This window comes from Apis laboriosa, unplaced genomic scaffold (assembly GCF_014066325.1).
Source record: "Apis laboriosa isolate Shangri-la unplaced genomic scaffold, ASM1406632v1 scaffold9_cov152, whole genome shotgun sequence".
NCBI classification, from domain to species: domain Eukaryota; kingdom Metazoa; phylum Arthropoda; class Insecta; order Hymenoptera; family Apidae; genus Apis; species Apis laboriosa.
Window position 1 is genome coordinate 617652 of NW_025224966.1, and position 15685 is coordinate 633336.

Genomic DNA, 15685 nt, shown 5'->3' on the forward strand with positions numbered 1-15685 from the left:
AAATTATTTATCTATTGTCGCTTATTTTGATAATTATTTTATCGACGTAAAGAATATTATTGAATAATTATATTATTTTTTACTTAAAAATATCCATATATAGTTTATTATTGACATTTGAAGCATGTATATTAATATCGATACAAAAAGGATTGTCAAATGTTTGATTGAATAAATAAAAGTATACAATGATAAGATAATTATGGTATAAACAATCACATGTCAGAAAGAGGGATATACGTACATATAATAATTAAATATGTACTTCCTTATAATAATTGGAATATAAATGTATTTTGGAACTATTCATGTTACGTAGTATTAGCGATAAATGATGAAAGGATGATATGATAATTAAGAATAATACTAAAATAAATAAAAATGAATTAATCAGCGAATAATGTGCGAAGATGTCGAACGAATTACGCAAACGCATGATTTAGCGTCGCGAAATTCCTATTATGAATGTAAAATATATGTATCGTGCAAGAATCCATCATTTTCAATGAATAAAAAATATGAAATAAATATAAAAATTTGATAATTCATGGATACTTGCGCGTACGATAAGAGCTGTCAAATGCATATCGTGAAAATCACTTGTCTACGAATTGCAACGTTGTTCAAATGAGCAATTTAATAGAATTCAATCTCGGTCGAATAATTTTTCTCTCGAAAAGAGAGAATAGTATTAAAATTCCGTTTCAAAAAAGAACAGATATAAAAATTACTCGAAAAATTTGATTCGATTATATAAAATAATATCGATCATTTTTAAGAAAATATTTTTTTAGAGAGAAAAAGAGATAGAAAAGGAGACAACAAAAATGTAAATAGATCGAATTTCACGAAACTAATATAAATAATTCTTAGGTTCTTCAGTTGGTTGACCGCACACGCCATGATACTTCTTCGTGACTATACTTCGACTGCGACAGTTTTCGATTTCCAGAAAACATTCATTGCTGTAGGTCATACCATCGGTACCGCAAACAGGGTCATAATAGGGTGGGCAAATTTTTTGACAACCACGGAATAAGAAGCCTTGTACGCATCTCTTCATAGGCACTACATACACGTGTTTCCTAAATGAAACATTTAATTATCATTACTGAATGCGTTAAACATTTCATCTACTTATTCGATTAAAAACGCAATTATTACTTACCCACAATTGTCCCTTTTCATCTCACATTCATTACGATAAAGTTTGTTGTCGGAACCACAAACAAATTGACGTTCTCCGCTACAGATCTGATTGCAAAGCGCGGTAGTACGACAATGTTGTGCTGGCACTTGAACCACCCTCTGACCACATGTCTCCCGTCGTAGATGGCAAAGAGATCTAAAAACATACGAGTATGATTTATAAATATGATTAATATTAAAAATTAATATTGAAGAAAAATATATTTGTCATTAGAATGGAATGATATAAAAATGATAGAAAAAAGAAGAAAGTTCATTTTTTTTTTTGCAATAAGCAAAATAATTTGTGATTCGCAATTTCCTAAAGGAAAGAGTCTAAAACGGCAAATGGCCTGGAATTTAAATAACATTCTTAATCACCGATAAACGTTGCCATCGCTTCCACAAACTGGTTCCTCGGGTACCTCGCTGCAATCTTCGGGGCACTGTTCGGTTTCCTTCAAGGTCGTACATTCTCCAACGTGAGCCAATTGAATGCCCTTCCTGAAAGGCAACGATAACAACGTGTCAAGAATCAACGATTAATCTACAACTATTTATCTTTGAATGGATCTTCTTTGAGAAATAATTATCTCTTACGACTTACAAGCATACTGCCACGTTTAAATGACATTGATTCGGATACGTGTTCGCGTCGCTTCCGCAAACTGGATCCACATCGTTTCCGCATCTTTGCTGCTGTTTCGTGCACTTAGTCAAACGGTTTTTACATTTTTCAAAATCTACTACTGTCACTTTTCTTCTTGCTTGCCTGAGAAATGAAACATGTAACACAGAAAATTAAATAACTTAAATTATAAACAGTCCACAATATTTTATTAAAATTAACACTAACCCGCAATTAAGCATTTGCATCTCACATTCGTTCCTATATATACTCCCGTCTGATCCACAGGTTGGCACTTCTGGCTCGTTTTTGCAATCCAAGGGACAAGCGTTGGTTTGGCCACCAGATGTCCGCTCGAGCGACACGCAATATGACATCGGCACCTCGAACACGTGTTTGCTAAACGATCGATCAGGTATAAAAAAAAAAAAAAAAAAACGAATAGTTTTGGCTTGCCGCCTCAATTTAATCAAGGATCGCGTTTCTTACCCGCAATTCTTTGCTCGCATTTTACAGGTATTCGAATAAAGGATTCCATCGCTACCGCAGGCTGGCTTGGCACCGCGCCAACACGATTCACGACAATGCCTCGTGGTCTGACAATGCTTCTTGTTCGTACGCACGACGCCTTGTCTGATAGAAAAAAAAATCAAAATCGTACCGATCGATCATTTATCTCGGCAGAGATGATAAAGAAGGCGGCGTAAACAGACGTACCCGCAGGTGAGTAACTTCATTTGACACGTGGATTTGTAAACGTTGCCGTCGCTTCCGCAGATGGGCCCGTCGAGCGGTGCAAAATCGCATGAGACAGGACAGTTTTCCCTGTGCGCCGAGATGTTGTTGCAAGGGCCCAGATGCGACAATTCGATACCGACTCTGCAGATCTCCACTCTGAGCATACACTTGTTCAAATAGGTACGGCCGTCGGTTCCACATACGGGATCCTGATCGCCAGGGCATCGATGCTCGCACTTACTTCCAGACGATCTTAGACAAGCGGTCTTCTCCGTGGCAATAGTCACGCCTGCGTAATTCGTTCAGTGTCGATAATTATCGCTGCCTTCGGTACGCGTCACATGCGTCTACTCTTAAATAGCATCCCAGGGATGAGAATTTGAAACGCGTAAGAAACGCGGCGGACGTTGTAAACGAAGGTGAACGGGCAAGCAACGTACGCGCCGTCCAATCATAATTATTATTACGTAGTTAAAACAAGCCCTTTTACCTTTTCCACACATCTTCTTCCGCATTTCACACTGAGACGCGTAGATCACTCCGTCGCTACCGCATACTGGCTCTCCGCTTGGCGGACATATTCGTGGGCAAGCGCCTATCGCTAAATCTGCGTAGACATCGATAAAAAAAATTAATCAATTTTTTTTTTAATCTTCGCTCGAGAAAAAAGAAAGAAATATCGAATATACGCGCATTTTAATTTTTTTTTTTTCTTTTTGCGAATACAGTTTTTGTCGAGTACAGTATTTATAAATATTGTCGAAAAATTAATCAATTCTTTCTTCAATCCTCGATCTCGGGAGGAAAGGAAATATCATCAAACGCGCGCGAATTCGGCTTTTTTTTTTTCATCGCGAGTACTTCATCGACCGTTGTAAATTACGAGTATTGTAAATATCGTTACGCAGTTTGCTTTATGGAGGAAGGTGTTCTTTTATTGAACGAGGGATATAATATACAATGGAAAGATTGAACGCGCGAAAGAAAGTGACTGGCAGAAGATAAATACAGTGGCGAGGAATCGAAAGAAAAGATTGGTAATCGGAGCCTGGATCGTTCCTGCTCGGCGATGCATCGCCTCGAAAAAGCGGATCTGCGCGTGGAGATTGCGGAGTGCGCGCGTTCATCTCGCGAGAGCGTGAAAGGTCGAGTTAAAAATAATCGAGCAAACCGGAAAGGAAGAAGGCGAGACCGCCTTCGTCCTGCGATTTTTTTTTCCTCTTCTCTTTTTCTTTTTTCTTTCTTTTTTCTTTCTTTTTTTTNTTTTTTTTTTTTTTTTTTTTTTTTCTTTCGCGGCGACCAATACCACCGGTAATGGCGAGGTTAAACCTCGAGAGAGATTCTGTCGAAACTTTAATTACTTCCTGTTGACCCCTTGCCGCGGATATCTCTGCAACACGCCGGGTCCGCCGGCTTGGTTTCGGTCCAGTGATCGTCGGGTCAACAGCACACGGGATTTACTATGGCCGTTCTACACCGGCTCGCATAATATGTAACAAATTATAGAATCAGGGTGTACAGTTAAAGATACTGGCGCGATATCGTCGCGATACGCATACATACATTTGGCAACTGTTCGAACACTGTTTTATTCTACCTTTAATGAGATAAATTTGTGCAAAGTGTATATAATGGATTCATGTATGAATCCAACAATTTTTTTTTTTTTTTTTTTGAATCGATCCACAAATTAATTCTCTTTGGATACACAACTTTGTTTAACAGAGTGTAAAATAAAGGAAAATTTTGAATTACAAAATGTTCAGCGTTCCATCACTTTGTTGTAAAAACAATTTTGAAATCGTATTAAAAATGTCGACAACTTTGATTTTACTCTATCAGAATTTTCGAATTTGATGAATTTCTTTGTAAAATAATCTTCGAATGTATTCACGAATCGTGATTACTGTACATAATTTAAATGAATCTCGTTCATGTGACTAATCGACAAATCGCAGGTATAAAATTTGCATCTCTAACACGCTTTTCTCTAACACGTACGTTAAACGGGATGCAAAGCAGGTAAGTACGATCTCAAACGATCTGCAACACCGGTACTGTTGGTTCTGGTTGTTACCAACTAGCTAATAATATACATGCTTAATCGATGCAATTCGATAATTTATCTACAGATTTATTTATTGAAGAAAGAATACGAATATCCATTTTATTTTTTGATGTAGAGAGTCTTAAAATAGTAATGTAAAAAAAAAATGAAAAAGTTCGAAGAATTTCATATGGAACGTAAAAATAAATATTATGAACTTTTAATTTCTTTTTTATTTTTTCTAAATAAATTAAAAGGTTAATACACTGTTATTTTTTAAGAGAAGTAAATTGTGAAACTGTTAAAGTATATGATCGATAGAAAGATTTTATTAATGTATAAGAATAATAAAAGATAATGTTAAATAAAACAATCACAATTAAAACAATTTATTTATAACCGCATATATAAATTGTGTTCAAAAATATCCAAACTATTTTATTCTGTAAAAAATGTAGTTTAATTTTCGTTTAGAAAAAGGATTAATTTCATCATTTTTTAATTATTAATATTATGCATACAAAGGTAGCATAATAAAATTTATTTTTTAAAAATTATCTTTCAAATAAATGACAAATACAATAATATAATTAAAGTTTACGAAACTCGATAGATCGATCTCGTTGTTTGATATTTGTGGAAGTTTAATATTTAGAAGAAATTATCGCAAGAAACAATAAGAAAACTGATCATCACGTTCAGCGCAATGATATCTAATCAGAATCAACGAAAAATACATTCAATTATTAGCAAGCAAATATCTGATAAATAATTTAAACAAATAATTCTGAAAAAAGTTATTTCAAACATAAAACATCGCTAATAACTTAAAAATCTAATAAAAATTTTAATTACCATATAAATGTTTAAGTAACATTTTATTGATACTACGTATCGTGTATGAACAATAATGTACAATTATTTGTCAAAATCTTTATTTGATGGTTCATATTTCTATCCTATCTCATATTCGTATCTCTCGTAGAGGAAAGGGATGAATTTTCCCGAAAAAAAAATTTCCACATACCTAGGACATCTCTGTTCGCGTAACAATCGAGTCAGAATTCTCCGCGGGATACAATTTGCTGGAATTACGGCCGATCGAAGCGAACGATTCGATATACCGTTCGGCTGCGACGGTAATTCGCCTGAATCCAAAAAAAATCAAATTTACAAAGTGAACGAGATAGGCCGATACGCATTGTATCATAGAAGAACGGTCTTCCTGGTCAGCCGCAACTCCTCTTTCAAAGACGCCGCGAACATCGCCAATATTATACCCTTTTTCCGTGTAATAAACGAGTTACGCTTCTTCCTGCTTCGTTGGGAGTCAAAGCACGCTAATAACCGAATACAGTCCGAGATAAGCGCGTTTTACGAGCGTAAAACTCTCCGAAATTACGACAATCAACGTTTATCGAACGATATCTGTTAATACTTGGCCACGATGTACGCGCATACGTGTATCTAAATTGAATTTCTGTTTCTAAATAGAACGTGTCTTAGAACCTTTCAACATCTTTTAAAACGTGATTCTAATTTAATCGCGAGAGAAAAAAGAAAGAAAGAAAGAATTGGATGATAATTTTCACGCGTACGAGACGAGAGGAGTTGAAAGAAGACGGAACGAAGAAAGAGAGAATCGAATCGTTTCGAATGGACGTGCGAGATTGATAGACGGGAGGCCGAAGGAGGTGTCCGTCACTCCCACGAGCGCGATTAAGTGAATCAATTATGGCAATAACTGGAGTGACCAGTCTGGCCAGGGGGCGATTGGCGAACAATGTAGATCAAATTATATCCCCGTAGAAGTTGTACGGCTCGCGCAGCCAAGCTCGTGCACGCGTGCATGCATGCATGCATGCATGCGGAGGATGGTGCACAATGGATGCGCGCCGCCGCTTCCTCCAACGAGAAGTGAACGAGGTAAGGGAAGGAGCGAGTGTGACAAGAGGTGGGGGAGAGGAGGAGGAGGAGAAATATGCGGGTCGGTGAACCACGGCAAGGATGCACACCGACCACGGGTGGATGCTGGTGCTCCTTGGATTTTTGTCCATGAGAAGCTGAGAAAGAGAGAGACGACCGACTCGCATCCAACTCTCTTTGAGATCGATAACAGTGGAATAAGGATCTGTTTAACGAACCGGAACGATTTGATACGAATAAACCATGGCTCATAAATAAAATGAACAATGTACGGGACTGTGGCTTTTGTTCTTGTTTCCTAGCCGCTATTCCTGGAGACACGAGCGGAAAAACGGTAGGTTGGATGAATTGGATGAACGTTGTGGTTACAAGAATATAATCAATAGTCGCCAGGTATTTGAAAATATTTGATTCGAGGTAAGATAATTAAGTCGCTTATCGCTAATTTATCGATACCGAAGATAGTTTTTCATCAACTTTCATTTAGAAAAGATCACGTATCACGTAGGATGTACTTTGAAATTTTCACGGTAGTCGATCGACAATTTTATGTTCGACTCGACTAATCCGCGCGAGCATGTCTATGAATAATCGACTGATAATCCAGAACCGGAATTTATATTTTTATACATGCTCTTTGGTTTATTCATGATTCACGTGCTCATTGGTTATATACAAATGAATCGACGATCTTTCACGTACAAGTGCCTATATACATAAAATAGGATAATTCCCTTTAACCTAATTTGGAATACTGGTAAATGGCGATGATAAAAGTTCGAACGAGTTCGAATATAAATAACCAATTTAAGTACAACAAAGAGAAAAAAGAAATAGAAAAAGTTGAAACGAAAGATAAAACAACGTAGAGGTTAAATGGTAATCCTAGAAAAAGTTGAAACGAAAGATAAAACAACGTAGAGGTTAAATGGTAATCCATTAATTTTGACGATAATCTTGACTGCGAAATCTGACTAACGCAAACACTTACGTATGATCGCGTGCGCAGGACACTATCGCGTCAGTACGAAAGAAACGACAACGTAAATCATTCGTAATCGATACCGTGAAAATCACAGTAAGCTTGTTCATGCACCGTGGTTCCGAGCTCTGTTTCTCGTGCAGTCTCTTCTTCTCCACAATGTAACCACATGGTCGATCTTCTCGTCCTAGCCAATCCCCCTCCTCTTTATCATCGCAAAACGATCTCGTCTTCCTCATAGCATTGTCCAGTAACACGTCCACGCCGCGTTGCATTAACGAGCAACTTTGCTATTTCTAGTATTTCCGTTATAAATCGCCGACATCGTAATTGTTCACCGTGGGATTCGTTATGTTCATCTTCGAAAACTCGATACTCGTAACTATCATAAAAGATAATATTAAATATCGACAAGTCATTATTCCAAGCTGTTTATCTTTGTTTATAACGTATTTCCGTACCGACGAGAATCTCTACCGACGAGAGACGTTAACGACATATCTATCGTCGTGACTTCCATATCGCTATGAAACGATCCCATTTCCTGCCTAGCAACGCTATTGTTTGATAAAGTTGTAAAGCGCGTTAAAATGCAAATTCACGAAAGAATAAACTCACCATCTAATTACATTCGCACGATCAACTTATTATTAAAAATGACGAGAAAAATTTCACTCGCAAATTTTGTTTCACACCATCCAAGTTACGGCCATGCGCACCAAATATTTCAAACGGTAAAACAGCTAGGTAATTACAAATTAGCTGGCAGCTACTAATAGAAACAGGTTCCAAGGTTGTATTCGCTGCCACGATACATCACAGTTGTTTCTGCCAATCTAGCAATCAGTTAAGAAAGTTACGAATGCTCAGTAAAGCCTGTTGTAATATAAAATTAATTAAATTCTACAATATCTTTAAACAGTAGAAAGTATTATGATTTATACATGTATACTGTCCGTTTATAGGAAAATGACAAGCAAAAAAGCAGTACCTATTGGATAGTATTGCCCCACTACTTAATATCCCTAGTTCACACGTATTTTCGCAATTGGCCGAAACGGTCACATCTACAATTGAATCGTCTGACAAAGAAAATAAATGAACATATCAAGTGTGACTGGAACAGAACGATGCCGTGACGATAACTTCAAAGCATTGGCGTAAACTCATTCCATAAATAAAGAATTAACTATCAAAATATCTTTATTCTCATAGTTTATAAGAATCTTATTACTATGCCAGCACACTAGTGTTAATAATAATATGTTCAATAAAATAAACGAAATTTCGATTTCCATCTTCTCATAATCGGGCAATATTATTAATATCATTAAAATATATCGGGCAATATCAAATATCATTAATCAATAGCCAATCTAAGAATGGTCCATTCAGGATCGATCAGTGTGTTAAAAAACGACACTGTATCGTTACTGAATCCAAGTTAACATTTACTACACATCGTAATGAAGAGAACGTGCGAGATAGGGAGTGCATGGCCTCAGAAGCCGATAAAAAATTGGTATGTGTGTCGCTGTTGGCGAAGGAACAAGACAAACGAGTCGCGTTCCATAAATCGTCGCGTTCGGTTTAAGTGGCGAGTGGTGGTAGTAAGTGGAGTACTGGGGCGAAAAACTACCTCCCAGATCGGTTCGATCTCGCACGTGAACGCGTGTGCACTGTATACCGTAGCGATCCGTTACATCGGAGAAACGTTCGATCGGTTACTCACATACATACGTCGTACACTTTTTTCATCGTCCTATTATCGTAATATCGCCCTTGCACTTTTTTCCACTTCATCATCGCGATAGAAATATGTGTAATTTCTTTTCGATTCGATCGATATGCGATGAAATGAAATTTTGAATTACGATTTTTCATTCTTTTATTTTCTTCCTATTTAATTATCGTAGCGTTATTCGATTACAATTTTCAAAAATTGCTACTCGATACTCGTTCGTTTAGTCTGATAATTAAAAAGAATCGACAAAGTATAATATTTTCTAAATTTATGCAGATGCGGCTGAATATCAAAAATAGGATATTTCGATATATCAACTTGAACTTATTTTATAATTCATAGCATGTACAACGTATCTCGATTAGAATCGTTGTTCGCGGCCATATATCTTTTAAATATTAGGTATTCGACTACAAACCGCTAACGCGAATAAAAAATTTACGTGTATAAGTATACACTATGTATACACATAGCGAGCATGCAGAAACGGTAACGCATAAGATCATTGTCGTTGGTCGTAAGTTAATTTTACATACTCTTTTTTACATATTTTTTGTTTTCTCCGTCTTCTCACGCACAGTTATCCAGACTACGTTTTTCGCGTAGATTTGGATAACGGGAATAGAAGGACTGGTGTGTTTCGCGCATGACATTACCGACTGCTGAATCAAGAATTTTGGCCCAGTTCTTTTTACATTATTCCCTGAATAGTTCAAGAAAGATAATTCCGTGGCGTTCGTGAATGCATTAAGGCGTTCGTAGCTAGAAGAAATGTTGGCGCGTAATTCAAGCTTTCCCTGAGCTCGATCTTTAATAGAATTTTCATTGAATGATATGCGAAGGGGAACCGAGATTGTGTGGGGAACGTTAGGTATACATGCGCTTAAGGAAATTGCATATTAAAGGTAATTAGACTAAAACGAGGTAAGAGGGACGGAATATTAAGCGATTAAGAAGAAATGCATCACTGCGTGCCAGAGAAATTATCGACCAAGGTCGATGTTCCTACCGATAAACATGCGCACCCTCGTTCATTTAATCTTTTTGCTTCGAATTTATCTTTCCAGAAGTTATCTATAAATTAAGTAATTCGATTAAACATATGGTTTTATATGAGAAATTTTACTTTTTGTCAAAAAAAAAAAAAATTATAACATGACAAGCGATAATAATCAATTCTTTCGATATAAAAGATTCGCCTCGTATTAATGTAACGAGCGTAAATAAAACGAGTAGAATCAATTTACAGGCTACAGGTTTTTTCATCAAGCTATAAATAGTTGATGAGAATTTAATTAATTGTACAACATTAATAAAAGTAATATATTCAAATTTATAGTAGATATATCGAAAGCGACCTTGATTCTACTTACTCTCTCGACTACTTACACACTTGGATATCCATTTTCTCTTTTACCAGAGCGATACAATATTATTTAATGCAACCGGTTTCAAATGAAAAAAAAGTTGCACGATCGTGGAAAATTAATCGATCGATCACGAACCGTTTTCATTGATATGAAAATCGCGATTCAAGCGATAACCTTTAACCTGTGATATAGTCATTAAATGTACAATTCACCGAGAGAAGGAAAGAATCATGAAAGTGACCTCGACCTCCATGACCTCTATACCTACTTAAGTCTAGGCCAGGGTTTCACAACCCTCGATCGTGAGGGGAAATGACTACGATCTCGATACGTACTCGCTATTACAGGTAAAAGAACCAAGCGAGCACGATCGAAAATCGTTTGAAATTAGAATCGTTTTCTATTCCTTTCTCGCGCGCGCGCGCGCGCGCGTGTGTAGCTTTCTCATTTACATGATTTCTCGCCGCGTAAATGAGGAAACACAGCCCCTGCTGCTCCTTTTCTTCACAGCACATGCATACGTGAAAACCGGAAAAGTGGAACATGAAACTGATAACTTTGATTTATTGCAATAATGACGAAAATAAATAAACGAGCTCTCTTCTTCCGCCTTTTCCTTTTTCTTCTTTCCTTCTTGTTAATAATTGTCAGAGTACAGATATACGTACATCTGGACAATCGAACAATAATAAAGTTACCACATTAAATAGCAATAAGTTTATTTAAAATATTCCAATAACATTCGAACGACGTATATAACTTTATTTTTAAAATTTTATCCATCTCTGATAGCAGATAAAACATCATCGAATACTATTCCAATAATCCTCCAGTTTTAATAAAAATATCGAGAAATTCTGAAAAAACGGAAATTCTACGTTTCATTGTACAATGAAAATATAAGAGATAAATATATACCGAGAATGACCCTTATATTTTATTTATATCTAATCACACGCGATATGCACGATCCATCCTTCTCCGTACATATATATATATATATATATACACAAATAGATCTGAAACGTTCACTACCGCGTGGAAAAATAGACATCGGTGAAAAGGCTTCCCTTCCCCTCTCCCCCCTCGATAGCTCGAGGAATCTTCACATTTTAACGATTCGTTCGAGGTCGGGTAACATCGAAAAAACGTGAGGAGCATTTCTTTTACCGCATAGGCGTAAATACCTCGCAAGTATTTTATTTCCCCTTCTCGCGGATACACGAAATCTTTTATATGCGCATCTCGTTACCGCGTATAAAGCGACACATATATTGCTTGCCCACCGATTGTTGTAAACCTGTTAAACCTGTGATCGTGAAGGAACGCCAACAATGCTAATTCTCAACGCCAACAACCTCTCGATCCTTTTCCATCCTTCCCTCGAAATGGCACCGAATCGATCGTAGCGAAAATTCATTTCCTTCGAGAGAGAGAGGAAGAAGAAGAGGAAGAAATCGAAGCTCGCGAGCGATCGTTCGTTCTCGATCGAGGATAGAGAATTAGAAATGGATGATGCAAGTTTGAAATTCATCAGAGTGCACGTTCACTGGGTCTCGAGGTCATGGAAGTAAGTCAAGTACCTTCTATCGACGGATGAATCGAGCCACGGTAACGGTTCCGTTCCCGAAAGGACAACCGCGACTGGTTTATCGATCGAAGATGCCGGGAGAGTACAATTCCGCTAAGGAACTAAGGTTCATCGCTTGTGGTCCACGTTGCTTTATTTCAACTCTCCGCTCGACTTTGATCGATGGAGCGCTCGATCCTGCCGACCTTGCTGCCGCGCTTGACAGGAGAGCGAAAGAGGGGGGGAAAAGGAATCGATCCGCCCGGATTGATTAAAACGGTGACTTTTCATTTTTCGCGGCTCAACGAAATATCGGGTTGAGAGTCGATTCTCGAACTAACCTCCTTCGTGTGGGTGATGCATGGTTGTTCGATCGAGTACACGATAATTATATTATATTCTTAAATTTTTATCGATCGAGCGAATTAGAATCCCCCCCTCCCTCCCTGTTCAAATGTAACGTAATAACGATATAATCGTGCCGGAAATAATTCGTATTTGTCATCGATCGTTGCAGTTCTATTTCTTTTTTTTTTTTATCGAAATCAATAATCTCGATAACAAAACTCATGTATAGATCGAGTTTAACCTAGGTCTCGGCTCCCTGCATCCGTTTATCGAAATGTTAATTCGCGTACACCCTGACACCTTGTTGTATTCGATCTTATCCTCTCGAAAAATTAAAAATTCGTCGAAAAATTAAAAAAAAAAAATAAGAAGAAAAACGAGAAGAAACGTTACCTTAGGAGAAAAGGACGATTACGATTACTTTTCCTCGCGCGTAAGTAGTGAAAAAATAGGAAAGAACAGCGATCAAAGATGGGCAAGATGTACCAGATTCCCCGATACGTTCCATTAAACTCGGCACGAGGCCTCGATCGCGGGAACGAAACAGCGCGTATTACGCGCTCTCTACGGAAAAAAATAAATAAATAAATAAATAAAAGCATCGTATTCGATATCGCGTATTCACGATATACGATATTTATATACTTGTGCGCTTCGTGATCATGCACTTGTGTGATCATTTAATCTAATTTCTGTTGAAGTGAAAGGCCCCGCGATCCACCGCCGCGAAAGTGTTTTAATCCGGGCAAGCGTGCTTGCGGGGAGAGGGGGAGGAGCTGGAGGAGGAGGAGGAGGAGGAGGAGGAGGAGGAGGAAGATAAAGGGAAAAATGATCGGAGGGGAAAGGAAAAAAGATTTGGAGGGGGAAAGATTAACGATTAACTGTTTCGACTTGATTCGCGTTTCTTTTCGTTTTTCGACGAATAATTCGTTTGAGAGGAAGAGGAGAGGGGGGAGGGCAGAAAAATGCATTGGATCGAGGATCGTCCAAAGGAAGAAGAGGTGATCCGTTGGCTGGCTGGTACACGGGACACCTTTCCACTTGCCATAAAATCGTGCTTATTCCCTCCATCGAGATGTTTATTTAACAGTCTGTTCGACTTTTGCAGGCAGAGTTTACAACTATACGCTATTACGCGGCCGGAATCAGTCGTATCATCAACATTATTTCGCGTTTTATAGCTTTTGCATTCGCGCGATGCGTGTAATTTGTCCGTGATTATTTATATAAGTAAGCTTTCTTTCTTTCTTTTTTTTTTTTTTTTTTTTTTTTTTTTTTTTACGATACGACTTTACAAAACTCGACTCGAGAGAAGAGGCTCGAATGAAAATCGATCGAAAGACGAAAAAAAAAGGAAGAAAGAAAAAGGATTGCTCGGTTTCGGTGTCACAAAACCAGGCCGTACAAATATTTTCTAAGCATTTTCGAATAACGGTAACGAGTTGTTCGATCTCGAAAGAAAGAAAGAAATAAAGAAAGAACCAAAAAAAAGGAGAGAAAGGAATATGAATGATTCGAGTCAAAGGACTCGTGCGGCGCAAAAATTTTTCACTCCTCTTTCTTTCCGCGAAAAAATAAAATATTCTCCTCGAATATCCAACGAACGAGATTTGAATCGAATTTAAATCGTGAGAAAAAAAAAAAAAAGAAAGAAAATTAATATACTCGATACTCGATATTTTCCAAGTATCTTTTTATCAGAAATCAAAACGACAAGGACAAACACGTATAATCACGTAATTGTAAACGATTATCCAATTATCGATGAATAATAATAATAATAATAATAATAATAATAATAATAATAATCATCGATGAGAAACAAATGGAACTAGAATCGAAGAAAGTTTGTCCGTATTTCCACTTTGCGCGTTCACGATCATCAGGTGGTCGGTGTGTAATCCGCGTATTAATAAATTCGAAATCGACTCGAGAAGCGTCGTGCCCTTTTTCCACTCGGCTAAACTCTAAGTCTTTTCAAGCGTGAAAACACGCTTCATAGTCGATGGAACTAGGCAGAGTTGTGGAATACAACTCAGTGAACATCAGTATGCATATATAATATGTGTATATATATATATATATATATATATATATATATATTTTCTTTCCAACTCTGTTGAATAACTTCATTAACGCCGATAACTGTGCGGGAATGTCAATTTAATCCGTAATACTCTCCTTACGAGAGACGTACAATGGAGAAAGAATCGGGTCACGATGATTGGAGAGCGATTGGAAAGTCAATGAAGCGAAACTATGATGTTTTTTTTTTAATTGATGATATTATATTTTACTTGGTTAAATACACGAGTTTCGATAATTATGATAAACGAGCGTAAAAAAGAAAAAAGAAGTATCAACAGAGAAAGGCGAGATTACTCTCGATGTCAGAGTGGGAAAAAAAAAAAGAAAGGAAAAAAAAGAGATTGTTATTCGTCCTATTTTAAAGTTAATTTTAAAAACGCACGTATCTGTCGAGAAAAGAAAAAGAAAAAAAAAAAAAAAAGAAAGAAAATAATTGATAAATGGACTCGATCTTTCCACAGAACGCAATTTTGTTAAAAAAAAAAAACAAAAACCGTATTATTAAAAGTTCCTTAAAGTCATAGTTCCTTAAACGTAATTATAGCCGTATCGCGCTATAATTAATTAACACGTTACCGTCTCGTAATACGCGATAAAATCAGGAGAAAAGTTCGTCTCGTGAACTTTTCTCTATTATTATTACCCAACTTTTCGAAAGCTTGACTCTCGATAGAATTTCACGATGCTCGAACAATTCGATCATATTTTCATAACGTATAATAATAGCTCGATCGCGTAATACGATATCAATCGAATTAATCCACGCACTCAAGAATATATCGAACCGAAATCTCGAACCGAATCTCGACCGATCCTTTTCTCTTCTCTTCTCTTCTCTTTTCTTTCCTTCTCTTCGCGTTTCTCTCGATAAATGAGGTTAAATTAATTAAAAACCACTCGTTTTTGTTACTCGGTTGTCTATGAAGGAAAGCGTAAAATGGCAAATGTATCTACTTATCGCCGGGAGAGTGCAATGGTAAAGCCAAAAAGGAAAAGGAAGAATGCCCCCTTCTCTCTCTCTCTCTCTCTCTCTCTCTCTCTCTCTCTCTCTCTCTC

General features: G+C 37.1%; 1 protein-coding gene across 2 annotated transcripts in view; it reads right to left on the minus strand.

Annotated features, from left to right (window-relative positions):
* Window positions 1-747: 747 nt before the first annotated feature.
* LOC122719732 (agrin) overlaps window positions 748-15685 on the minus strand; it is a 16882-nt gene continuing 1944 nt past the window's right edge. The window contains exons 1-9 of one of the 2 annotated variants that reach the window (XM_043945811.1): window positions 8128-8270; window positions 3045-3161; window positions 2534-2843; window positions 2306-2449; window positions 2045-2215; window positions 1796-1960; window positions 1570-1692; window positions 1169-1345; window positions 748-1085 (exon numbers count right to left, since the gene is read on the minus strand). In XM_043945811.1, the coding sequence (XP_043801746.1) occupies window positions 854-1085; window positions 1169-1345; window positions 1570-1692; window positions 1796-1960; window positions 2045-2215; window positions 2306-2449; window positions 2534-2843; window positions 3045-3069 (1347 nt within the window). In that variant the 5' untranslated portion in view covers window positions 3070-3161; window positions 8128-8270 and the 3' untranslated portion in view covers window positions 748-853. Of the gene's footprint in view, window positions 1086-1168; window positions 1346-1569; window positions 1693-1795; window positions 1961-2044; window positions 2216-2305; window positions 2450-2533; window positions 2844-3044; window positions 3162-8127; window positions 8271-15685 lie in introns of those variants that run through there. The other variant, XM_043945810.1, reaches the window with a different exon arrangement.